We start from the raw sequence: 27,138 nt of genomic DNA, 5'->3' as shown, positions 1-27,138 counted from the left end.
TGGCATCAGTCTGGCATTTCACATTCAGGTATCCAGCCATGAAGAACAGCATGCATTTGAATTCAAGCAGCGTCTTGGGTAAGTACTATTTAAAGCTTACAATATAATATGGTTATTTTTTTGGTAAATTCTGATCTGGAACAGTGAGATAATGTGTTTGTCCTTTCACCTTGAATAACAGGGAAAAACATTATACAGTAACTTTTGTTTGTGACTTTTAACTCAACCTCTGTTTACAAAAGTTAAGTACCAAAATTAACTCAAAACTCCTACCTTGACTAAAATACCTCATCTGATACAGAGACAAAACATTTATCCTTAGAAACAACTTCATCGAGGAGCTCCACCGTGTCGCTGGTAGCCTTGACATATTTATTTCTACCACCTGTATTTTTTTTATCCGAATCAACATTACCTTCTTAGAAGCCATTCACCAGCTGGTCATTTCACACTACGAATGTTTTGAACAAACCTGTCTTCCATATGCTCCAGATACAACACAAGTGTAACTGTATGGGCAACATCAGTAGAGACCATCGGCTCACACATATATAGTTGGTCATTTTGGCATCACTTCTGTTACAACTTGTCAAAGCAGCTGTAACACTTATTGTGGGGTAGAACTGTAAAGTTTGGTCCATTCAAGGAAGATCAATGTTCTTCAACAGGCACTTCTGGGATCTTCTCTCCCACTGATCTGTTCTAGAGGACCTGGTCCACTTGGCCAATTCAAGTCACGTTCTTGTTCAGTTACCAAAAAGGCAAAACTCCTGGTATGAGGATGGCAGAAGAATGGGGTGACTTACCATGGTGAGTTAATGTAGCTCACCTTGCCTTTGGTCCAGCGTCACATTTCCTGTCCCTGACCGTTATTGTGTTGTCCTCAATTAGGGTGGAGAAACAAGCAAACATGGGAAAACAGAAGTCAAAGTCAATGGACACACCTCTACGGTTTTCAGGGTGCGTACAGTAAATCATTTGTGTGGTGACAGTCAAGGATTAGTATTTGGATCTTGGACCTTTTTCACAATGTATATTCACACAGCATAATTCCATATTTACTCATATATATATATAATTTGTCCTTGAGATTTCCCACCATATTTGTTTACACATTATCTCTTGCTTACATAGGAGGAAGGAAATGGACATTTTCCCCAAAGACACTCTTGGACATGATTCTGAAACCAGTCCTGGGTCAGAACAAATCAATCGCAGGTACTTTTTGGAAGAATTCTACCATTCCTATCCATCAAAACAGAGTGTGAGGTCAATGGAACAACCACTACGCTTTTCCAGGTATTTACATGACAAAATCCATGCGTTTGTCTATTATTGACTTGCTGTCTCTCTTTACTGCACCCAAGGGATACTGAGGTGTTCCATGGACGCACCTTCAGACATGACCCCAAAACCGGAGCAAGGCCTGCACCAAGCAGCGAACTGACGCAGAGTGAGTCATCAAAAGAACCAGAGAGGTGCGGACTACATTGTCAAACGTGGCTTTTAATGCTATCAATTTCCAAACATTGTTTTTTTCCTTCACAGAGTTTATCAACATACCTTTGCTCTTCAATTGGAGCAGCAAACAAAGACCTCTTATCTGGACACAATATTTCAGGTATGTAAGTATGCAAATATGTATTGGTTATTGAGTCGTATGTGTTTCAAATCAATGGCTTTCTCACTTGACACTGTGATGATGCTTTGGCCTGACATCATCTGGGATAATAAGTAACAACAGTAGACATGAGAGATGGAAAAAAAAAACATGAATGATGACCAACGTTATTGGAGGTCAACGTTAGTTAGACTTGATATGGCTTGACCAGCAAACCTTTGACTTGTCATTCATATGAACTTGCCTTTAGCAGGACAAAGGTCGTGCTACTGTGATTGACCCCTGTCGTCGCATGTTGGGTTTCCTCTTGCAGCTGCTCGAAAAGAACATCTTCGACTTTGCCAGTGAGGAGCTGATGAGGTTCAAGAGGATGTGGACCGACGGGCACTTTGACAGAGAGCATGAGTTTGAGAAGAATGAAAGCATCCAAAAACAATTTCTGGACATCATTTTGCATTTTGTTGAGAATCTGGACCATGATATGGCTCTCTATCTGAATACAAGTAAGACCATCCAGAACGGGCAAATTCTGCTGATCATTCCACTGAACTAATCATTTTGTTGCTTGTGAATTCAGGAAGACAAAGTGCAATTCTCCAAAGTCAGTTGAAGCGCAGCCTTCAGAGGAAGTGTCAGCATGTCTTTGAGGGGATAGACAAACCAGGAAGCAGCTCTGTTTTGAATCAGGTCTACACTGATCTCTACATCAGCGAGGGGGAAACTGCTCCAGTCAACAGTGAGCATGAAGTCCGACAGATTGAAGCAGCATCAAGGAAACAAACCATGAGTCAGGTGATCATAAAACCAGAAGACATTCTGAAGCCCATTCCAGGAAGAAACACAATTAGAACGGTACTGACACAGGGAGTGGCAGGAATGGGGAAAACAGTCTTAACACAGAAGTTTACTTTAGACTGGGCTGAAGAGAAAGCCAACCAGGACATTGACTTTCTGTTTCCCTTCTCGTTCAGAGAGTTGAATTTAGTGAAAAAGAAGCGATTCAGCATTTTGGAGCTCCTGCATTATTTTTTCCATGAAACAAAGGGAATGGAAATAGGCAGCTTTGAAAGGTCTCAAGTTGTGATCATTCTAGATGGTCTGGATGAGTGTCAACTTCCTCTAGAGTTCCACGGTGAGATCGTGAATGACATTCATGAGTCCACCACAGTGGATGTGCTGCTGACTAACCTCATCAGAGGGGACCTGCTTCCCTTTGCACAACTCTGGATCACCACCAGACCTGCAGCTGCCAGTCAAATCCCTCCAGAGTATGTGGACTTGGTCACAGAGATTGGCGGGTTCACCGACACCCAAAAGGAAGAGTACTTCCGGAAGAAGTTTAGGCATCATGAGCATGCCCAAGCCATCATCTCACACATCAAGACTTCACCAAGCCTCTACATAATGTGCCACATCCCAATCTTTTGCTGGATCACAGCAACGGTCCTGGGGGATTTGCTGAAGACCATCAAACATAGTGATCTGCCCAAAACCATCACTGAGATGTACGTGCATTTCCTGGTGGTTCAATCCAAACTGAAGAGCATCAAGTACAGCCAGCAATCTGACGCTTACTCCCTCTGGGATCCACACAGCAAGAAGCTGATCGAGTCTCTGGGAAAGCTGGCCTTTGAGCAGCTGCAGAGAGGGAATTATATTTTTCACGAATCAGACCTGATTCAGAGTGGCCTTGATGTCCGCCAGGCGTCCGTGTACTCAGGGGTGTTCACTCAGGCCTTCACAGAGCATAGAGGACTGTATCTGGAGAAGGTGTTCTGTTTCATCCACCTGAGTGTTCAGGAGTTTTTAGCTGCTCTCCATGTGCACATGACATTCGTCAGCTCTGGGGTCAACCTGCTGGTAGAAGGTGAACCGTGCCACAAGGCTGATACCATTGATGAGAAAACCAACCTGAAAAGGTTTTACCAGAGTGCTGTGAAGGAGGCCTTAAAAAGTCCAAATGGACACTTGGACTTGTTTCTTCGTTTTCTTCTGGGTCTTTCACTGCAGTCCAACCAGAGGCTGCTCCAAGGTTTGTTGAGAGAGACCACAAGTGGTTCCTGGAACAGTCAGAGAGCAGCCAAGGTCATCAAAAAGAACAGCAGCGAGAATTTCTCTTCAGAGAGACTCATCAACCTGTTCTACTGTCTGAATGAGCTGAATGATCGTTCCGTGGTGGAGGAGATCCAACAAGAGCTGAAGTCAGGCCATCTTGCAACAGATCACCTGTCTCCCTGCCAGTGGTCCGCTCTTGCCTTCACCCTGCTGTCGTCAGAGGATGACCTGGCTGTGTTCGACCTGAGCAAATACTCCTCGTCAGAGGAGGCGCTCCCGAGGATGCTACCGGTGATCAAGGTTTCAAAGACTGCTCTGTAGGTTTGGCTCAGACTCTTGCTGGAATCTTATTCATGCAAAAATGTCACTGTTTATTTGTTTTCCTTCGCAGAATCCGAAATGTCACGTTCTCAGAGGGAAGTATTGCAGTACTTCCCTCAGTTCTCAGCTGTCGATCTTCATGTCTGAGAGAACTGGACCTGACCAACAGCAACGTGCGAGACACCGGCATAAAACTTCTGTCTGCCGGACTAACTAGTCCAAATTGCCTCCTAGAAACACTCAGGTAGCTGGATACAGTGTTTTTAATTGGAATTTTAATTTGAACTCACGTTTGTGGTTGAGTGGTCCTGCTGTAATGGACATGGACTATTGATTGTTCTTGCACATTACATCATTAATTCATTCTCTTTCCAAAACAAGAAGTCACCAACCAGGCAATGTCATTACATTTTACTTCCTATATTATTGCAGCTTGTCGGGGTGTGAGATCACAGAGATAGGCTGTGTTTCCCTGGCCACAGCTCTGTGTTCCCACTACTCTCACCTCAAAGTTCTGGATTTCACCTACAACCATCCTGGGGAAAATGGAAGGAGAATGCTCACAGCAGTGCTGAAGAGTCCTGAGTCCAGACTGGACACTCTCAGGTATCAACAAAATGATCGCATTTCATGAGAAAAACTAGATTTCAGTACTATCAATGGCTGTAGTTGTTTTGATGGCGACTTCAAGTTCTTCATCCAGTAAACCAGGATTGTAGAGCTCATGAATAAAAGTGCTTTGTATTACCCTCCTACCCAGATTGTAAAAGTTGGCTGGCATTAAGTTAACAAGTTAGCATTCCAGCTTACCAAAGAAGGGGTCTCAAACTACATTGTGTTCATTCTGACTATCCTTCTTTCCCAGGATGGACCATGGGGGTGTGGAGAGGTTACAGCCAGGGCTGAGGAAATGTAAGTTATACAAAATACTTAAAAAAAAAATACCCAAGATCATTCAGCAAAAATTTGTTTTAAACTTCAAGCATTATCCCTGCATCTCACGTCCATAATACAAAAGGCATATTTGATACAACAAATCTATGAAAAAACAAAAAAAAAAAAACAACAGAAAGGTAACAACCAACATCTATACCTTGAGACCAATTCGGCTCGAATTAAATGTACATTTTGAAAATATCTGCATTTAAACAGTGCATTTAAACATGTGCGTCTGCACACGTTCTGGAAATTAAGAAATAAAAAAGCCGCCCAAATAGTATCAAATGATGTGCATTCAGTTGCTGTTCATCAGTCTTTACGTTCTTTGCCATGATATTAAGTGAAAGGGACTTTTTAGGGCTTGCACTCATAATGTCCATCAAACATCATGTTGGTTGTACAGGTGGTTTTAATTTCTACTGAACCTTTGTTGGAGGGTTTTATCCACTTGATTGTGATACCTTGCAATTAATAACAAGGTCTAGAATAAACAAGGTTGGTCCTCAGTAAACCTCAGCTATGACAAAGGGTCCAGATGAATGTGTTGTGCCTTCAAAATTCAGGCAGTTTTGGGGAATCCCAAAACATGTGTCTTTGCCATCTGTAAAACCATGAACTCCCAATTTCATAATCCGTTCTAACTGAGAGTTGATTTTAAGTCATTGTAAACTGTGCGCAATTGCTATCTGAAATTTCAGGTTGCTCAGCCTGTTTTTCTGCTGTTGGATGTTCGAACTTTAAAGGCAGCTACTAGCTCAACAGCTAGTACTGTGGTCCTGTGTGTGCCTTGGGTTTCTAATTCTACTCATGCTTTCCATCCATTTCATGCAATTTCTTGCAAAATCTAAAAGAAAAAGATGTAGATAAACTCATGTGAGTGACCTCACTGTGTACATGTTCTCAGATTTCTGCAACATCTCCATGGACCTGAGCATAGCAAACTGCGCTCTCAAACTGACCAACTACAACAGAAAGGCCCACTACGTGTCACAGGCTCAGTGTTATCCCGACAACTCAGCCAGATTCGACTCTACACCTCAACTGCTGTGTAGCATTGGCGTAAGTGGTCGCTGTCTATGGGAGGTCGAGTGGAAAGGAGACGTCGACATTGCAGTGACCTACAGAGAAAAAGGGCACAACATGGAATCTGTGTTTGGAATGAACAATCATTCCTGGAGTCTGAACTGCTCGGATTGTCACGGCTACTCAGTCAGTCACGATGGCATAAACTCGAGGATTTCTTCGTCCACTGTTTCCAAGAGAGTAGCTGTGTACGTGGACTGTCCTGCTGGCGTTCTGTCCTTCTACAGTGTCCTCTCTGACTCCCTCACACACCTCCACACCTTCAACACCACCTTCACTAAGCCTCTGTATCCAGGATTCGGGTTCCGGCCTGACTCATCTGTGCTCCTGTGTGACTTATCTGACCCTCGGTGATGGAAGCAAAAAGAGAAAAAAGGAAAACTCAATGCAACTGCTGACTTTAATGTAAGAGATTGTCAATTGTCTATATATTTACATATTTAAAAAAAAAATTTGGTTCAAAAAAGAGATCCTGTATATACCACTCAAGTTAGATGCAGAAATGTTTTTATTTGTGTTGCTATCCAGTTGGAAATAACATCACCAAAAGACACCAGATGTATATGGACCTTTGTTATGCTGAGGCAAAGCTCATGGTTGGTCTTCAGCAGTAATATATAAATCCTCTGTGCATTGAAAACTGGCAGACTGAAGTGCTTTCCTGCATTGCCATGGAAAAAAAGCCCTGTCCTGATCGAAAGAAAGGAAATGTTTTCAAAAAGATTAAACGTTTGTGTTGGTAATTACTCGCAGACAAGGCAAGAGTTTCAAACAAAAATCCTGTACAATGTTTCTGTGCCAAAATGTCTTTCTTTCTCTTACTCTTGACCCGATCTATTGTGAAACATGTTTTGTGAATCAGAAATTTCTGTCCTGCATTTTTGTATGAAGACACGTTAATAATAATAAAACACATTCCTAATTATTTTGTTTTTATTGATATCCTAGGGACCACTAGAAGGAATTTGACTGATAGAGGCCAAGTGGAATTAAATACCTGCACACAACACGTATGTTCAAATCAGATGTTTTTAGGAAGCCAGAGAAGACAAAATGTCCCTTCTCAGAAATAAAGGAGTGTATGAGGGTGAAGACAACACTTACAATTAACTTCCATTTTCCATTAATAGTCCTTAAAGGGATTCTGTATGATTACAGTTCTGGTCAGAAATAATGTTATCATGAAGAACGCGTGCTCAATCCAGTTTTAGGAAGTGTCAGGCTTCCCATTGCTTGCGGTGCTGGTGTCATCATGTCTCAGCGGTCGTCTGCTTCCAGTGAAGAGAACAGGAAACGAAAGATTAACAGACACTGACAAGCAGTAACCTTGCAGGAGCTCTTAAACTTTTGAAAACATTTGACTTCAAAATAGTTTGGATGAACGGCAAAAACATCTGGTGAGTAGAGTGCGCTGTCAGGCAAACACGAAACCCAGTTTTCAGCATTGAATCAAAGCAATGCTGTTTATTAACTGTCTAAATTGTTATATATTAAAGACACCTATACAACATTTTTTGTCAAAACAACAATCCAAGACTTTTAGCTAAGTAGAATGTTGAATTGGTTTTGCTTCTAGATTATCAATTTTTCAGTTGGGTGAGTATTCCTCATACGTTGAAAGGTATTTTCATAACGTGATGTTAAAAACATGCACACGTAAACTGAAGCGTGCTTCTCTGTGAGAGTGGAATATGTCTCGGTTAATATGTACATCCTGTCTGTGGCTTGTTGGAGACGTTGCGTTAGCGGGCGAGCGGCTCACTGTATGTTTTTGCAGTCAATGTGAGCAGCTTCCTGTTGCTACTCAATGTATCAAACCATTAGTTTGAGCCATTCAGATCATAATATTCGAATCACAGTTGTGGCGAAGGAGACAGGCTCACAGGAACAAGGATTACTGGTGACGTAAAGTGGGTGAGTAAATTGACTTTTGTGCTGGCAGGAGACCTTGTCCCAGCTTTCGCCCCTGGAATTGGCTTCTACTTCTTCCAGCTGAAAACTTCTAAGACCTACAAAGCATGCGATATTAGATGTTTTTTAGATTGTACAGGTTATCTTCAACTCTGTTTGCAAACTTCCCCCCAGTCCAAGATTGGGAAACCCGCCACAGCATGAAATGTCTAGTCGAGGTGGCTTCACGATTTGGTTTTCGAGGGTCCACCTGCCTCACAGCAGAGCCAAGAAATGCAGGCGATGATGTCTGTTTTATTGCAGGCACTTTCCAGACTACAGTTGAATGAGGTTTCAGGTGGAAGTCATCCCTGGTTGTTCCTCGAAATCCCTGATGACTTTCATTTCTATTGCTTCCTTGACAAATGCATCCCAAACTAATGGGAAATAGTTACTGGATTTCAAATGACATGTTTTTTTCTCTCTCTCTTTTTACTTAATTTACAGAACCACAAATCTGTGATGACTTGTTGCGATCTTCCTGGGCATGAAGTCACATGCCCAACCTGACTTGACCTACTTAAGCTGGTGGACCACGATATACAACCGTCAATAATGACAAGAGAAATGTGCCAGTTCTCCACGTTTGGCTTCTGTGATAATATTCTCGATGTGAAACCGCTCGGTGATTCGCCAAAGGAACTGACCTATTGCCCTAAACAAACAAATACAAGTGAAGCAGAGCTGCTGGATGACGAGGCCTTCCGGTTCCCTTCACCTCCACCTCCACTTTTCTACAATTTTCTAGATCATCTTGATCCTGATGCCTTTCCTGAGCCTCCGGATTTTACTCAGACATTTAAAGATGTGACTTGCGAAGAGCAGGTAAGGATATGAGTTCTCTTTTATTATTATCCTTTATTTATCAAACAAACACGCAGCTTAGTCTCTGTTTTGTGGCAACAGTGCAACCTGTCTACTTACAACAACAAAAAGAGTGATGGCAGTGAAGAGGAGAGTGCAGGCAGGGTGGAACAGGTGGAGACGACAGGCAGAGGTGGTGTGTCTATAGTCTGCATCCTTACACACAATATACACAGTATATACTGCACATAATGACTCTTTAATCTCTGACTGTCTTTGTCCTCACTTGGCGTGAAAACTGGGCCTGTTTGGATTAACAGAGCTGAGATCCTGGTGAAAATTGACCCAATTGACGCTCTTCGTCAGTTTTTAGTCTCTCTTAGTTCTTAGCTTACGCAGCAGGCTGGCAAGGCTTAGATCTGACCCATCTCATTGAGAATGGCTTTGCAGTCAGGCAGCAAACGTAAACCCAATGGGGAAATGCTTGTCATGGTGTTGCTTCAAGCGCAGCGTCTTTGATAACTTGTTACCTCTACTCTTACTCTGGCCTGGTTTTGTCCAGGGACGAGTCAGCAAGTCACTTTTCCAAGAACACACACAATCTCAATACTAAACACTCACATATTCGTTGTCCAAATAGTAGAAAATGACTTATATTTTGTGTAAAAATAATAATAATAACATCACCATTTAGGTGAAACTGGATCATTTCCCACGACACTCCTGATGAGCTCTTGAGCAGCTCTGACACAAAGCCACTCATAGTTGAAGATGCTTAGGTTTTCAATGAGAGTGACAATGGAAGGACAGGGTTATAAAGAGCTTGAGCATATGAGAGGGACAGCTCAAGTGGTGGAACTTGGAGACCAAGCTAGGGACGCCAGAGTCAGGTGGCTTCAACACAGGGAGGGGCGTTGGATAAAAAATGTTATAAATGGAAGCCGAGGGTGAAAAGAAGAAGAGGAAGACAAGCCTTTAGTTTCATGGAGGTGATGAAGTAAGTGTGATTAGGATGGATCGATTAAGGAGTTGGACGCTGTCTTGCTGTGGCAACCCCTGAAAGTGAACTCTGAAAGACAATGAAGAAGATGTGACAGGGCAGCCGCTGAGACTCTATGGTTCAGTCGACGTGTCAGGAACCATGAAGCTGTGAGACTCAGGAAAACCACATGAAGGCCTGCTTCCTCCTTGGTAACCTGTTGCTGGATGGTGACACAAGCAAGTTCTACACAACATACACGAAGAATTTCCCTGCACTGTTGCTGAAGATTTGAATCGTAATCTTACATTTCATAGTTCCATATCATATTCAGACTATCTTCCCTTCATGTTGACGATTTGGTTTCACACTTTCTAATGCTGTTTTTTTTAAATTAGTTTAATCGAATAAGACTCATCTACCCGAAGTGGAACATGTTCCAAATTCATCCGTGACTGAGTTGCAAAGACTGAATTTGACTCCAGAGGGCGGTGTTTCATTAAGTTACAAAATCGACAGGGCCAAACAACCACTGTATCATATAACGCAGTATAATGTATAACGAAGAACATGCAAAATTCCGAAGTTATATGGTTGGATCATCTTCTTTCAGTTTATTTTTGCGATCAATATTGGACTTAGTTGGGAAGTGGTATCGGGGAGGAGAGCGTTGTTTCTGACCGCATTCCTCCACAGCTCCAGCGCCAGCTCATTAGCATGTAAATACGGCTTTATTCCGTCTCAGTGGCAGGAAACGGCCCGAAAATACATCCCCTGCGACTTTCTCCGAACCTTCATACATCTGTTACACCATTACACACCAATTTCTAGAGGTAGGCTCCCGTGACGTCAGCAGCCGAACAGGTCGGACGATAGCTGCTGCTGCGGCTTGGAAGGAGTTAATGTTGGAAAGTCGGTGCCACTCCCAAACTTCCACTTGCTACCTGGTTCCGCCTGGTTCCATGACGAGCAGGGAATTCTGTTGGTCAGAGGGAAACTCGCTCTTCCCACCTGGATGTTGCTTGTGAATGGCGTAGTTTCAGGTAGGTCTGCACCTGTTGTACTTTAGCGTTCATCATGCTAAACGACCGAAATGAACATGTAAATGAAGGTGGCATGTCGTTATTCATGTATTATTTTTTATTTTGTTATTGTGTGTTTATTTTGACTGTCGGCCGTGCATCTATGAATAAGTCAGCTAAAGAGTGCTGAAAGCAATTTTAAAAGGACTCGACAAAATGAAGTGCTTCGATATTCGGAAACAAAGTTATTTTTTTTGAAAGAACTGATTTTCACTAAGGAAAAAAACTAAAATGCGCCGTATTATTTCCATGAGTCCAAATCTAATGTTGATCCGCTTTTCTCCTAATCCTGAAAGACTCGAGTTATTTGGTAATATTGGAACACCTGTTTTTGGAACTTCACTTTTTGCAAACCTCTAACTTCCAGTTCAGTCTGTCTTTTTTTACACATACTGTTATGATTTCTGACTGACTGATCATTTACAGAAATTTTCATTTCCTGGCTGAAATGAAATCTGTTTCTGCTTCACTTCATTATGTGTCGACACTGTTTGTAATTCAAACTGCATGTCCGCCACCATCAAAAATGATTGTTTTTGTGCAATAGACCACTTTTATTACAGCTGGCTAATCCAGTTCCCTCGTCCATTTTCTGCTGAGTCCTTTCATTTGTGGATTTTATACTGCGTGAACCCAGTCACAGCTCAGTTATTTTGGAACATTAATAATCTTGGAGAACAATACGTTCTCATGCAATGGCCCTTGAGGTATCTGACCATGATGATATTTGGATTACAGAACATTTTTGGACCATGATTTAACATGACTAGCATTTTCCTGACTCCATGACTCCAACAAAGTCATGTGAGGGCGATAAAAGTTAACTCTAGCTTCTATACTGAAACCAGTAAATGCAGTGTTTGGAGGAAGAAAGATCTACTTGTTTAGTTAAATTAAAAGTCAATAGAGTTCAGCATGAAACATGCAAATCAAGAATACACTGAAAATCAAATGTAGTTCAAAAGGGAATACACGCTACTGTTGCAGTTGTGGAAAAAGGTTGGACTTTACAGGTTGAGCTGTCAAAGGGAACAACTTAAACAGCTCCCTCAACAGCTGATGTCTTGCTCTGTTGCTGCAGCTGCCTCAGATATCCCTTGTGCTGTCTTCAAATGTCGCTGTTGAACATAGGTTACTTTCTACCTCCATCATGCGTCTCTCCCAGATGATGAGCTACTTATATATCAACTCGCAAACCTGGAGATTGCTACAGTAAACATGATGAGTTGGAAGGGAAAACAGTTTTCTTGCCAGCGCCTATAACATGACCAAGGTAAATGATGTCCCACTTACTGTACAACTTGGAACCTAAACATAACTGGCCGATCGAAGCAGGAGATAGCTCCATGAGTTCCCAACCATTTACTGTCAGTTCTATATTCATACCATGATTAAGTCATGTGACATTGCACAAATCTTAATTCCTTCATTAACAAAAAGTAATTTCCCTGTGTTTCCTCTGTGAGAAACTTTACTGTTGGCCACACTATGAGCAGGACTGTAAGGGCTCCAGCAGCCACCCAGAGCTTTAGCTCTCAGCCGTCAATGGGAGTTCATATCCATGGCGATGCGGTGGGTGGGGGTTTCTGGCGTGACTCCCAACAGGCTTTGGAGCTCTTAGCATTGGCCTTGCTTTGCAGTCACATTGTGTGTGTGTGTGTGTGTGTGTTTTGCAATACTTGTGAGTACCAAGTCTTGACATGCAACCTTCTTGTGAGGACATTTTGCTATGCGGGGACATTTTGGCTTGTCCTCACAAGGTTTAGACGGTTAAAATGGCAGTAAAAGTAGTTTATAATTTACCGCAAGTTTGGATCATAGTCCTGGTTAAGGTTAGCCATGTGTCTTGGATGGTTAAGTTCAGGGTGAGAGGCTGGGTAAAGCATTATGGCAATCAGAGGTCCTAACAAAAACGACAAAACAACCATTTGTGTGTGGGCATGTGTATGTACCTGGTTTAGCCATACTTGTGAGAACAAATGCTTGACAAAAACACCCTCTCGTGAGGACGTTATGCCATTGAGGGGATCATTTGGCCGGACCCCACAAATCCAACCCTCAATGTGAGAATGAAGACTCATAATAACTGGGTCATTATAATTAGGTCTAACTTTGTTTTAGAGTCGTGGTAAAGGTTCACCATTTGTTTTAGATGGTTAGGCTTAAGGTGAGAGGCTGGGCAGTCCCCACAAAGATAGAGATCTAAACTTGTGTGTGTGTGTGTGACTTGCTATTAGCCAAAATGTTGGTCACTTAATATGGTTAATGTTCTTGTGGGTTTTTCGCTAGATGGCAAACTCAATAAGGATTGTGTACGTAGGGTAGGACTAGCAGAAGCCAGGGTGCAAATTTGTATTTTTCTCTCTATCTGAACTCCTGAAGCCTGTTAACCCATCTGCCCATAATGGTGAAAATCTTGGGGAACTAAGTGATTCCTAATACGATTGAGATCCGTGTTTTGAACTTTACAAGCAGTTTAAATTTCCATGTAGTAGTGGGACATGTTTAGAAGCGGATGTTGTTTATTTGTATTGAAACAAGACGTCTGTCGTCAGAGATGCCCGTATTTTCTAGGTTTTGATAAGATGCTCTCTGGCTAGTACAGTAGCTGCTCTGGCTCTGAGGAACAGACAGATCCGAATGCAGAGGAACTGCTCCAACTGGTCCTGTTAGAGCGTCTTGTCAGACCAGATCAGAGTGTCTGCAGTTTCTGCACCTTTCGTCACTACTCTGTAGTTTTCATATGCACTTACACTACAGTACTTTCATCAAGGGATAGCATGACAGCCTTACTGTGATGTCATAAATATATACCATCTAAATCATTTCAACAGGCCCCTCCAGCCTTTCCTTCATTTACCTTTTTAATCTCACTTTAGTGTGACCATTTTTATTCTTTTTGACTGTATGGTAATTATTATCATTACTGTCATGATTAGCAGTAGAAGTAGATGAATGCCGTAGCAGTGTTGTTATTATGCCGTTATAATATGTTATTACTTCTATTATTTCCAACCTGACTGTTCTGTGATTCACAGATTGTTCTGATTCCTTCAGGTTCATTCCATGTGCTCTGGCAAATATGATTTCCGGGTCATATTTCTAATTATAAAAGACAGACCTATTAAACGTTACTGTAGGTGATAGTGGTATTGTTATACTCTGTGTCACTTTACTTATTTTTCTTGCCAATAAATGTCATGGTGGTCGTGAGTAATTTCTCAAAGCGATCAGTGGTTTCCATGTCAACAAAGAATGTCTCCACGTTTCCTCCACAGCACCCGCAAATTGTGAGCGGGAGGTTCCCCATGCAGTGCTACCCGCTGACAATAGACGTTGGACTGGATAAAGTCTTGAACCACCCATGAGAGATTCTCTCTGGGATTCAGGTCCATCAGTGCTGTGATGTAATGGTGGGGGAGGGGTCCGAGTGACTGAATGGTTCGACTGTGTGCTCTGTGGCGTGATTTGGGCCCCAATTTAGTGCCTCATTGTCTGATTGGATGAGTGCTAATGTGGTTAAACAATCAAATAGATTGCTGCTTCATGCAGAGCTGAGTGCACAGAGTTCGCCCTGCCGAGTGGAAGTTTGCTTACTAGTCAAATCCTTACTTAGACAGCGTTCCATTTGGGTGGTTAAAATATAAAACATTACAGCAGCTTATCTTCACTAAATGCTTTTAAGACTTGCTTTTATGTTCCACTGTATCTTGCTGTGGTATCCTGCTTCATACATGTCTACATGCATGCGTATGGTTTTATATCTAAATGTGTTTATTTTATGTTTTTGTGTTTCTTCGACCACTTAGTAGTAGCTTCCTGTATTGCAGGAATTCAGATTGGGTGTTCTGTAATGTGTTTTTTTTTTGTTTTGTTTTGAAGAAACAAGTTAGTCATATTTAATAACTTCAATAGAAAATATTTGTAGTAATAAGTCACAGAAATTTAAAGTAGAAATTTAAAGTGTGCTGTTTTGTTGTGTGCGTTTGGGCAAGTTACCATTTCACAAAAACGGCTCAAGTTCCTCTTTTCATGTCAGGCACTGCAGTCTAGCTCATACAAATTGGCTGTTGTTTGTAGGATACTGTATACTGGCTTTCCCACTAACCTTTATTGCGAGGTCACAGTATTCATGGAAAGTAAACATGATACAAACATGATTTTCAGTCATTTCCTGCTTTGCTGTGCTCTGACAGGAAGTAGGTGACCTGCATGTTTTGCCACTGTCATATGTCTCTTCACAGACAGTTTCCCTCTCCCCTCTATCTTTTACATGCACACCAGCTGGCGCACACACACACACACACACACATACACGAGCAGTATCTTCCTGCCACTATTGTAATGCACTGTCAGTTCTCTTTTCCACTGCACAGCTGCAACGAGACGATGTGCTTACTGGCGAGGGCGTTACTAAATGTGTCGGTCCAATTCTCGTCGGCTGATTAACTACATGGATCTCTTAATTCTAAGCGCATAAACATGGTGGACTTTTACACCAAACTTCGGCCCAACCGTCGGGTCAGTCAGGGTCTTGCTGTCCCAGTGGGTGATCAGGTGGGTGACATCTCATTGTCAAGCGTTGTTGTTATATTTAGATGTTCCACTTCCTGCTTTGTAGATGTCTACTACAGACTGGTTTTATTGTAGTTAAGTGTGCTGTTATATTTGTGATTTTTTTCAATTCTGTTTTGTTTTATATTTCTTATTTCACCCCGTGTTTGCTTCTGTCTGAAACCACAACCAGAAGTTCCTGAGAATTGTGTGGTGTACTGTTGAATCTGGTTTGAGTTCATCATCTTGTTTTTGTTGAATAAAATCAAGTCAGAATTATTTAGAAGATATTTACTTTCTATTTACTAGTGTCTAGTCAACCTGGGTGTTTTTATTATTGCATACTCAGACAGGAAACACTGTTCACTTTGTTTGTGTGAGTTTTGTTTTACAGCTGTCCCTATAATAGTATGCCTACTTATAAACTGAATGCAACAGTCGGTATTTGAAGTGGTACAATCTTTAAAAAAATGATGGCTCTGAACAACAACTTTCAATATCCGTGGGTCAAGTTATGGGTCAAGGGTGAAGTGGGTCAAGGAATGATTATAGATGTATGGGGTTATTGTTTGTGTGTCCTCTGAATTAGTGAGGCGACTTGGGAAGAAACCATGGGAGACTCTGCTCTGCTCTATTATAGGAATGCCTCTGTTTCAGCCTCAGTCTGTCTGACCCAGCTAAACTACCTTGCTGTGGCCTTTGTCCCCTTTAATTCTAGTTGAGAAGAATATGAAAGTACAGTACTGAGTATAATGACGGTGCTGATATTCACTTGCATTTAAATATTGATATAATGTGTTATAAATTGTTTATTCTCTTTTGTAATGTGTTGTCAATACAATATCGCATCGCATTTTTACTCCTAATGAAAGATAAACTTGTACTACTGTAACAAAGAATAACTAACTATTATAGTAAAACTTTACTTATCCTGCAATATATAATTCTATGTGTAATGAAATTTAAATTGTGCAACATTTCAGCTCATTATTTCTATGTTTTTCATATTCTAATTTATTACATTTATTACATACATTTATATTTTTAGATCTGGTTCAATGCATTTCGATGTATATTGAGGGTCCCTCAACCTGTAAACTTGTGTCATCCACCCATGTCAAAGGATGTGCAGTTTCCACATGTGTTTTACCGTAGTGTAGTGAAATAGCAGATAGCTATTTCAGTGATCAATGCTGCTGCTCTTTCATTTCCTCTGTCTGTTGTGTTGTGTTGCTAGCTTCGAGGTCAGTTGTCTGGTTGTCCACATTGATTGCCTCATGTGCATTTCAAATCAATGATGAGTCAAAGTGAGAAAACATCCTGACTGCACGTCTGAAAACAGCCGACTGGAGTGAGGAGAACTGAAAAGCATTTGCGGTTTTAAAGGATTGTTGGACGATACATTTTTGGGTTTGTTTTTGTTTTGGGATGATTCAGAGGTCAACTAAAGGGGAGACACTGAAGTTTCTTGTGATGTCCTGCGGAGAGCCAACAAATCTGACTATGAAGACCTTTGTACTGAGATCACAGGTGAGGGAAGATGCAGCTTATTAGAACCAAGAGAACAGGTGTAATGAGTGATGGATTATTTCAGACGGACCAAACTGCTCTTGTTATGTAACCCAGCTTTTGGTACACGCCATGAAACTGCTCTGCTGAACAATATCGCAATACAATGTGTGCAATATTTGAAATTGTGATGCACTGTGAGCATTTTCCATGTGTAGAATTAATGATTAGTGGTTGCACTGTGATCACCGGTCTTACAGCTACTTCCTGCTTTGACAGTCAAAAACCAATATCAGAAACATAAGTTGTTTTGCTTCTGAAGTAGGAAGTATGCGATGTGTTGCATAATTGTAAAGGAGCATTGCATGGCTAATACAAAAAGGCTTTGAAGAAGCCTTACTAGTTCCCTCTCTCTGGAGAGAGACAAGTATTTGTCAGTTGCTACCAAGAAAGTGACACAGACCACACTGGTTTCCTCTTCTGACCACTCCTCGTGTGGATTATTTGTGAAGACCACATGCTGATATGATTCTCTATTTATCTAAGATGTTTGGGCTCCTCACAGTGGCCTGCATCTTTCACTTAAAAAACTAAATTGAAAGAAGAAAAGAAGCAGAAGTAGTGGCAACATCCTGGATGTGCCGATTACTCGTCTAACAAACCTCTTAGTCTAATATCTATATATTTGTTCACAGGTGGGACAAGAAAATCCTTGCTCTGCTATTTACGTCAATGTAGCACAGCTCCGCCAGAGCATCTCGGAGTCTCCACCCTCGGCCACCTTGTCTCCACGCCTGCTCCACCCTGAAGGATGGGAGGTGCATGTTGACCAGGCGAGTGGACAGGAGTACTTCTATCACCCAGACACAGGGCGCACCACCTGGGACAACCCCTTTTTAGACTGTCCCCCTGACCTTGTGCCTTACAACCCATCTTCGCCTCGCTCTCCTTTATCTGCCTCCCCCTCTGCGTGGCACTCGGACTGGGAGCAGTTAGTCGATGAGAGTACTGGTCGGCCGTATTACTACAACGCCATGTCTGGAGAAACGTCCTGGGAGCCTCCTGAGCAGCTGAGCCCATACTCCCCCGCGATGGAGTCGACGAGCGTTCAAGGGTTCCAGGAGGATGGGCCGGTAAGGCTGCTCTACTTAGTGTTACTCCTCTTTTAGCTTCACTCTGGGGAGAAGTTTAAATTAAAAGTTCAGTGTGCGCAACCAGAGACAGACTTGAAGGAAGTCTGTCCTCATTTTAAAGCATCATTTCAAACCATATTAAGTACTTAGGAAAAAAAAAATCCTTGCTCACTACGATGTCATCATCTTGAGAAATTCTACATAAAGTATTGCATGCTGTTGTGCTTCACTATATGGCACATCTTGTGTCGTATTTGCTCAACTGGTGTGTTTGTGTAGTATCGGACAGCTCACTGATCTTGAAATATTATACCTGTATCTGCCAGATAAAAGGTGTAATGTGTCTTGAAGAACATGAAGAACCATAAGTTGAGTCCATCCAAACTTATACTGAATCAACAGCCTGGTCCTCTGCTGCTATTTCTTAGTTTTCACTTCTTAGTTTTTCCACTTTTTGTGGTCCGATGCAGAGCTTTTGTGAAGACCGTGTTAACTGTTGCTTCAAGGTTCCAGAGAACATGTGTAGATGCCTCAGTTTTGTTGCTACTCTGTGAGTGGCGGGGCCAAGCACAATAGAAAGTCTTCCTTATAGTCATTATATTTTCTGTTTTGCCTACACAGCCTCCTCTACCAGAGGAAGACTACCCATGCATAGATTATCCAACTAGTGAGCCACCTGAGGTCTATGAGGAAATCCAGACCTCACCAGGCCCCTCCAGCCTTCCCAAGGACTATAACTTTGGCCCTATTGGCCGAACCATCATTCCTCGAGCAAACCTGGACCGCACGACTCCCACAGGTTGGAACCTCACAGTGGAACCCAATGGTACCTGGGTGTTTACCAGCGAACATTGTCCAGATCAGGTAATGAACTCACACAACAACAATGACACACTTTACGAAACTGTGGTGCTCGAGTGGTGAGCTGTTGAATTGTCTCTCAATGCGGCCTCTACAAATGGTATGATATTGTCTGCGGCAAATTAGAGACAATCTGGTTGCTGGTCTTTCAGTTAGACGTTGTTAGATGTTGGTGTGGCAAGGGACAGTATGGTCCAGATGTTGCAGTAAACCCAGAAACATCACAGTTTGACATGTTAGCTTTCACCTCTGCAGTCTATATGCAAATATATGTGGAAGTGAAGATTGTAAAGCCAATAGTTTCTTGGGCAGGCCAGGCTAAATACAACCAATGTCACCCAATCATTATGCTGTAATGTTTGCTGTCTGTAAGCCCAGTCCGAGTCAAGTAGGGAGACATGTTTGCTTTCAGCTGCCAGCTGACTTTAACCTGTTTTTCAACATACTGTAGTGGGATAAGAACGTAATCCTGTGAAGTGCTTCAAGCAATGTTTGCACTGAGGGATATGAGATGTCATTGGAACATGGTGACGGACGTATCTCTTTCCAGAAAAGAGAAAGTGTTTGAAGAGTTTCAGTTTGAATCCATGTGTTGACCAGTGATCTTAATGTCACTAAGGCTTCTCAACATGCTGACTGATCGAGATGCCTTCTCTATCTCACCACTGCCGTTTCATATCACACAATTAACACCGCCATTCATCACCCTACACTCTCCCATCCATCAGCAGAGGTTCTTCTCCTTCACTTCATCTAGTTTAGGAAACGGCTAATTTTGCAGAGAAACCTTGCCAGGGATTATCCCTGTTTCAGAAAAAGCCAGTCTTCAAGTTTCACTACCCCTAGTACTTCCACATCTCCATGAGATCATGTGGAAAAACGTTCGCTTTCTGTTTTTTATTTACAGGGTATTCATTCTCACTAGTTTCAGATTGATCCAAATGACTTTTCCTTAAAAAGGAAAGGGCTATTGAATGGTTTTGTTTTAAACTCTGGCGTTCTTCAACAGTGGGTGAAGTCAGTGGATGATCGAGGACAAACCTACTACTACCAGAGAGATGGCACAAAGTCCCAATGGAACCTGCCAGAGGTAAGTTGTTCTCATTTTAAAATGCTAAAAGTGTTTGTATTTGTCACAATGCAATTTGCTTTACAAAGCACACAGCGTGTCTTCTTGATTTATTAATACCCTAACAATATTTGCCACTGAGATTCAATAAATGTGTTTAAAGGACACTGTCTGCTGAAGACGAAGCCCAAAAGTGTCAATTTGTTTGTGTGTGTTTTTGTTTGTGCTCAGACTCCAGGTCAGTCCAGGGCAGAAAACGGTCTGGAAGCGGAAAACGTGTCGGTCATTAAGAACTGGAGACACTCGATGGGACCAGCCCAGCTCAGCCCAGCCCTGGATGAAGGGGTACGCACTCTCAGGCCTGCACTCACACGCTGATACAGGGCGTGTCGTCAGTCTCACAGTCTGGGATCAAGTAGTGAGCCGTGTTTAGTGAGCTGCACACCTCGGAGTTTAACCCTTGCTGAGCATGCAAATCCACACTGTTGCAGGCCCTCGAACAGGTGTCAGAGGAGGGCGCAGCCAGTGTGTGGCATTTGATTCACGTAGTGATGGTGCTGTTTTTAACATTTCCGGGTAGTGTTTGAGTGAGTTCATTGATGATGCCATTTGAATTGATTCAGTGAAGAAAATAGAACAAGGACAGTTGGGTCTTAGACTTTGAGAGGTTCGTTTTTTGTCATTGATTTTGCTCCTGATTCACATGATATAATCCTAGATTAATGTGTTCAATAGTTGCCATACAGACCTTCAGGGTCAAAGTGCTTTATAAAGCATATTTCAGAATGACAATACTGAGGATGGACAGCAGTAAGGATCTAATAGCGTAACAGTTTACGCATCAGAGTAGCATGACGTACCAAGCCATCATGAGTGTTGAATGACAACACATCAAACATACAAAATCATTTTAACTTTGCGTGACTTGTGGTAATCGTTCTTATATGTCTAATGAAACTGGGAAATATTTTACTCTGTCACTCTCTGTATAAACCACCATCATTACAGCAGTAGATAGAAGTGATAATTCAAATTCAGATACAAAATTTAATCTAAAGTTATCAAAAAGCCTCAAAAAGAAAGCCGGAACACTCCAGATGTATATTTGAGCAGGTTGAACGATGGTCAACTATGGTCAAAACGTACAATGTATGCACCTCTTGTCACATCAAACAAGCAAGAAAATGTTGTCCTCAGTCTCAATGGATTTCACTTTTTTCAGCGGTTTGTCCCAGCTCACAGGAGAAACGCGTCGGACCACAGCAGTGGAAGTTCCAGCACTGGAAACTCTCCAGAATCTCAGCACAATGTGAGTGAACATTTGTCTTCTCTCTCACACTTTTAATGCGTCACATGACCCTGACTTTATGTAGTCTTCCACTAAACAAATGATTTGTCTGACAATGATGACTAGTAAGTCTGACACTTGTCTGCAATTTATTCTGACTGCCACCTCATGATTCAGATTCATCATTCAAATGTTAATTCTCTTCATTTGTGGAAGTTGAACCCTATGTATCTCTCTAAAGGCTTTTGCGTTTGGAGGCTGGAGCAGACGTTATTATCTGACTTCCAGGTGGCTGCGTGTTAATGTGGGTGATGACTAGTCGTCATAGATAGCTGTCTGTGACATTGTGTGAAATTTGCACAATGCATAGTTCACTGCTATTTATTCAACATATGCTACATGATTCATCCTGTCTGAAGTGTTTGTCTCGCAATTGAGCTTTCTTTGTTATGTCATCCCATTATTCTGCTTTTGGCCATACTGATAATTGTATTCCACCATAAGTGATGAACTGCAGCTCTGAACGTCTGCTTATAAAAAAATGTTATCCGTGTTATACATGAGGATCTTAATGTCATGTTGGGCTGTTTTTGCTGTCGTATTTGAATCATTTCATCATCATCAAACATTTAACCTTTCTCAGTTTTTTTTCAGTTATTGCGCAGAAACAGCTTTGATTTCTTTTGAAATAAGACTGATCTTTTAAACTAGCATCAGTGAACCCTCCAGCTTCACTATAGCACTTCAAGATCCATGCAACCGTCACTATAGATGGTTCAAGTAATTCATCTGGTGTGAAGCGCCTGTTGTATCAAGGCGTGACACTGAGAGCAGTTTTGCATGCATTTATTTTCCACAATAATTTAGTCTTTTACCTGGAGCAGATGACACATCTTTTAATTGTGAAAACACACATAAAATACTATTATCGATACAAAATATTTGTTTTCTAATGCTCTGAGCTTTGTGTATAAATTATCCACTGTGTGTGAATTTCACAGCTGCAGAATCTGGAAAAGGCTGGAATTCTGAACAAAACAAAAGTGTCAGAGAATGGCAAAAAAGTGAGGTGAGGCCTGCGTTCACATCTGGGATTTGTAATTCAGCGATAATTTGCTGACCGGTGTCGCGTTTGTTTACTCAACTTTATCATTACACATGTGCATACGCGTTTGTTTGAAGATTCTTCTTCTGTCATAAAGCTTGTGATGGAAATTGATCCCACCCCATACCAGATGATGGGGAAAGTCTCAATTAATTCAACAGTTTGGTTGCAGGAATGCAGATTATGGGGAGTGGTGGAGATACAGTTAATACATTTGGAGTTAAGGTTTTTTGTATGGGGTTGTAATGTGGGTCTCCCAATGATAGTATTGAATTTTGACAGGAAAAACTGGGCACAGACCTGGACAGTACTTCATGGAGGAGCTCTGATATTCCATAAAGACCCAAAGTCGACAGCAGCAGGCTCGGCGGTATACGCACACACGCACCCACACGCACACCTGCTGCCACACAAACACACTGAAGCCAGAATGCAATGACATATTTGCTTCAGTGACTGACAAAAGGGCAAAACTGCTTATCATGTCTTTATAACAAACACTGACAGCATTCCAGTTTTGGTCGATGCTCAAGATTTCAAAGAATTTGCGGAGAACACGAAAGTTGTCTAAATACATCTACATGCTCTTTGTGATGCTTTATGACAGCGTGAAAAGAAGTGAAACTCAAACACACTGTGTGAGGACAAACCCTCTGGCTAGCAGCTTCTGTTCAATGCTATTATTGTTGTGCTTTGGTGGAATGTGACGCTGCCTGTCTGCAATTTTTGTTACTGCAGAACAAAACCAATCAGATCCTGCCAGAGGTGACGGTGGACTTGCGGGGAGCCGTGATTGGCTGGGCTTCCAAGGACAAATCCAGCAAGAAAAACGTCCTCGAGGTGTGTTTTGGTTTTGGATAGTTGAGACCTTCATATTTTTCTGTTTTACCCACATGGCTGTCTCCGTCAGTTAAAAAGCAAGAGTGGCTTGGAGTTTCTTATCCAGTATGACACGGAAAGCATCATCAATGACTGGCACAAAGTCCTGACCGACACGATCCGGCAATTGGTGAGTCATGACTAAATTGTTAATGACATCTGCGGTGTGCTATTTTCTGCTCAGACAAGTCAGTGAGGTGTTAGAATCAACCACATCTCCCCCACCTCACTGGCCTTTTCATCTTCACAATTGTACACAGCAGAAACTGTGGTAGAGTTTCTGCTGTTACTATACATTACTACATTACTATGTTCCTGATGTGCTTCTCTTCATATCAGGAGTACCAAGAGCATCACTCAGAGGAGGAGGAGGCGGATGTTTATGAGCAGATCGGACCTGAGAAAGAGGATAAAGCTGAAGTCGCCGTAGACAAGAAACGTGGTTAGCGTGATTCTCTCCTCCTGAATGAAAGACAGGGACTGACTTGAAAGCTTTGTTCAGCCTCCAGAACCAGCATCACCCACTCGTCCAGCTCTGCAGGAGACTCGGACCAGAAGAGAGTTCGGACCAAACTCATGAAGTTCCTCATGAAGCGGCCCACGCTTCAGTCTGTCAAAGAGAAAGGATACATCCGAGGTAGCTTTGTGGGCAGACTTGTGATCTCACAACCTCCACATACACACCATGACTACACTCATAAACGTACTCTTCTAAGGTGGGCATGAAACAACATGCACAGAACGAGACACACACACACACCCGCTGGTTCACACTTTGATACGAGGAAGTTGCACTTACCTCACCGACAAAGCAACATGTAAATGCGCACTTATGCAAGTAGAATGAACAAACAAACACCCCCAGGAAAAAGAGATGATGATGTTTAGTTTATGTCTTTTGTCAACCACATCACAGACAACGTCTTCGGCTGCCACCTGGCCACCCTGTGTGCCCAAGAGAGAACAACTGTTCCCAGTTTTGTAGAGAAGTGCATCAAAGCTGTGGAGCGACGTGGTAATTTTACAGCCTGTAGATATGAGCACACCTTACTTCTTTCTCGTGATGTTCTCGTGCATGTTCCCAGGTCTGGAGATCGACGGACTCTACAGGGTGAGCGGAAACCTTGCTGTCATCCAGAAACTGCGGTTCAAAGCTGATCACGGTGAGGGCCACTAAGCTACACCAGGCTCCAGCACTCTCACGTGGAGCCGTCTTGTCTCGGGAAGTTTTTCAGGTCTCAACTTAGGTAACCTTTCGCATCTCAGGCCGTGAATCTCAACAGGAACTTGGATTTCTCACACCCATCACTTTTGTCTTCTGCTGCGTCATCTATCCTCAGTGGAGTCATAAAAGCAAAAGCTCATTTGGCTGAAGTGTTGTTCTTCCTAGTTTAGGTGGTTCATGTTTTCTCGCGATTCAGATTGACCAATGTCCTCGATATCCTGGATGTGATGTTGAAGCAGAATTCCACGAGAGTCGTACCGGGTTCTCTCCACTGCAGCAGCGCCCTCTGTTGTTCACTAATAGTCTTTGCATGTGTCTTGTTGAAACAGAGGAGCTGGACCTGGAGGACGGACAGTGGGAAGACGTGCACGTCATCACAGGAGCGCTCAAGTTGTTTTTCCGTGAACTTCCCGAGCCCCTCTTTCCATTTAGCCACTTTCACAAGTTCATCGAAGCCATCAGTAAGAAAACCTGTGAATCTCTACGCAAAGAAAACCAGTAGTCTGGATATGTGTCATGAGCATAGCAAGCACATCATGTATCGATGATCAAAAATTCTATATGTGACATAGTCAAATTTCAGGAAGACATCAGTCAAAAGGCAAAAATAAAAATGTTTATAAAGTGAAAACAGACGGTAAGAAAAAAACGATGTCAAAAGTTTGAATTATTACTCAGAATATAACATTAATTATTATACTCAAATATTGATTGCAAATGTTTGGAAAACAGGAACCATAAGATATAAACAATAATAAACATAAACAATAATGATAATCATCATTAAAAATCTGTATGCTCAACAATACGAGGTTTAAAACAAAGAAATTCATGTTTTATCTTTATAAGTATGTATGTGTTGTCAGCAAGTGTGATATGACAAATCGTGGGCCCACATCTTTTCCTCTGCTGCCAGGGATTTTAGATTACAACTCCAAGCTGTGCTGCATTTATGACCTGGTCCACACACTTCCTCCTTCCAATCACGACACCATGAAGCTACTTTTTGGACATTTACGCAGGTACAGTTTAAACAAACCCAACTGTTGGTAGTTGGTAGTCCTCACTTACTCACCAATTGTTGTTCCGACTTGCAGGGTGATCCAGTATGGTGAAAGCAATCGTATGACGACACAGAACGTCGCCATTGTGTTTGGACCGACTCTCCTGCGACCCGAGATGGAGGCATCTAACATCACTATGCACATGGTCTACCAGAACCAGATTGTGGAGCTCATCCTCAATGAATATGATCACATTTTCTCCTAAGGCATGTGAACTAGCGTTTCTGACTGTGCTTCAGCCTGGCGGCAGGTGTGATAGCAAAGCTTATGTTTGGGTCCCTCCTCAACCCTATAACTAAGGTGCACAAGGACAGAAGAAATGGATTTATGAGAACAATTTGATAACAAATGATAAAATAACTAAATAAATATTATACAAATTCCCCTTGGAGGGCTAGTATTAATTAAAACCAGATATGCGTAACTGACTTTGCCACTTTGTGATAGGGTCCCTTCAGCAGTTCCTGTCACCATGTTTATGTTTGTTTTAAAGATTTTGTTGCTGTGTTTGTTCCACTCAATCTGTCCGCTCCACCAAGATTACGTGGCACATGGTCAGGTGACTGGTAAGGTTTTTCAGGTGTCCCAAATGTCATCTGAGGAAAGAAGGAGTGGATTATTATTGGTGAGAAAAGCTTCTTAGTTGCATAACATGTTGATGCTGTTACTGAAACAAAAGTGTCTGAGGTGTCCAGGAGAACTGCAATTGATTTTTGACCTGGTAATATCTCAAGTCTAGTCACTGCTGTGATGCTTTGGTGCAGTGTGGCACCACTGTCGTGTGAAAAAAAGTTGCAGGGGAAACCATGTGGTGCTTCCTCTGAATCGCTGCTGCGTATCTTGGCAGTGACTTGTTAATGTGCCAGCATTTCTGTGATCAAAGAGAGACAAAACTAGAGTTGATATGAAGACAATTCTGTCAGTCCTTATGATATTTATCTTAATCCCACTTGTCACTTTCTTTTTCTTTGCTACAACTTTGACCCACTCACTGTTAATCTGTTCTTGTTCTTTTTTCTTTTGTAATATAGAAATGTATAAAACTCGCTGTGAAGAAGATAATATAAACATTCGGTGTAAATTTTCCACCGATTATGGTTGAGGAAACTAATGAATCTGCCGTCGCTAGAACAGACTGTAATTCCTGTAAATAGAAGAAACAGCATGTGGATGCTGACCATGAACATAATTTCACAATAAAAGTAACTTGGAAAAGAAAGTCTGCTTGTCTGTGGTCTGAGTTCCTGGATCTTGGGCACTATTCAATTTGTAACCTCCAAATGCCAGAAGCATAGGCCGTCCTGAAAGTCCGCGTAGAGGACATGAGTGCAGATGAATCAGATAAAAGCCATGATATGAGGCTCTTTCTGTATGGATGGAAGCCGTAGCTCTTCTTCAAGTCAATGGCAATCCATTTCAGTCAGTCATGACTGTAGCGTCGACCTTCTCATCCTGATGGTAGGAAAGTTTCAGAGTTGAGCTTGACCTCGAGTTCAGTGTTTGTTATCAATAACATTCTTTTGTCTCGTAGCATCTCCGGTGACTGAGAAGCTGGTAAAGTAGTATTTGAATTAAAGTATTTACGAATTGTTAAGAGAAAGTGTGCGAGGAGAGGGA

General features: G+C 42.0%; 2 protein-coding genes across 8 annotated transcripts; both read left to right on the top strand.

The window, feature by feature from the left end:
- Nucleotides 1-3: 3 nt before the first annotated feature.
- On the top strand, nucleotides 4-6,934 carry LOC128752571 (protein NLRC3-like). The gene is made up of 12 exons (XM_053853918.1): nucleotides 4-78; nucleotides 669-810; nucleotides 892-960; nucleotides 1,135-1,299; nucleotides 1,368-1,478; nucleotides 1,549-1,621; nucleotides 1,935-2,124; nucleotides 2,199-3,993; nucleotides 4,068-4,241; nucleotides 4,430-4,603; nucleotides 4,863-4,909; nucleotides 5,841-6,934. Exons 2-12 carry the CDS (start codon nucleotides 776-778, stop codon nucleotides 6,371-6,373), a joined length of 3,366 nt encoding a protein of 1,121 aa, XP_053709893.1. The 5' UTR covers nucleotides 4-78; nucleotides 669-775; the 3' UTR covers nucleotides 6,374-6,934.
- Nucleotides 6,935-7,314: 380 nt separating this feature from the next.
- arhgap27 (Rho GTPase activating protein 27) lies at nucleotides 7,315-26,727 on the top strand. Of its 7 annotated transcripts, XM_053853928.1 has the most exons (19): nucleotides 7,796-7,933; nucleotides 8,417-8,794; nucleotides 17,593-17,730; nucleotides 17,890-18,030; nucleotides 18,652-18,894; nucleotides 19,901-19,981; nucleotides 20,192-20,305; nucleotides 21,183-21,269; nucleotides 22,250-22,317; nucleotides 22,636-22,723; nucleotides 23,092-23,193; nucleotides 23,264-23,362; nucleotides 23,572-23,674; nucleotides 23,735-23,869; nucleotides 24,149-24,247; nucleotides 24,318-24,395; nucleotides 24,787-24,918; nucleotides 25,374-25,479; nucleotides 25,555-26,727. In XM_053853928.1, the coding sequence occupies exons 2-19, from the start codon at nucleotides 8,525-8,527 to the stop codon at nucleotides 25,724-25,726; spliced, it is 2,256 nt and encodes a 751-aa protein (XP_053709903.1). In that variant the 5' UTR covers nucleotides 7,796-7,933; nucleotides 8,417-8,524; the 3' UTR covers nucleotides 25,727-26,727. The 7 variants fall into 7 exon arrangements, with proteins under 7 accessions (XP_053709901.1, XP_053709903.1, XP_053709902.1 ...); XM_053853926.1 differs by lacking the exon at nucleotides 7,796-7,933 and adding an exon at nucleotides 7,315-7,416 and having other exon boundaries at nucleotides 17,593-18,030; XM_053853927.1 differs by having other exon boundaries at nucleotides 17,593-18,030; nucleotides 23,572-23,671.
- Nucleotides 26,728-27,138: the final 411 nt, after the last annotated feature.

The sequence above is a fragment of the Synchiropus splendidus genome, chromosome 1, assembly GCF_027744825.2.
Source record: "Synchiropus splendidus isolate RoL2022-P1 chromosome 1, RoL_Sspl_1.0, whole genome shotgun sequence".
NCBI classification, from domain to species: domain Eukaryota; kingdom Metazoa; phylum Chordata; class Actinopteri; order Syngnathiformes; family Callionymidae; genus Synchiropus; species Synchiropus splendidus.
This window is presented reverse-complemented; position numbering and strand designations above follow the sequence as displayed.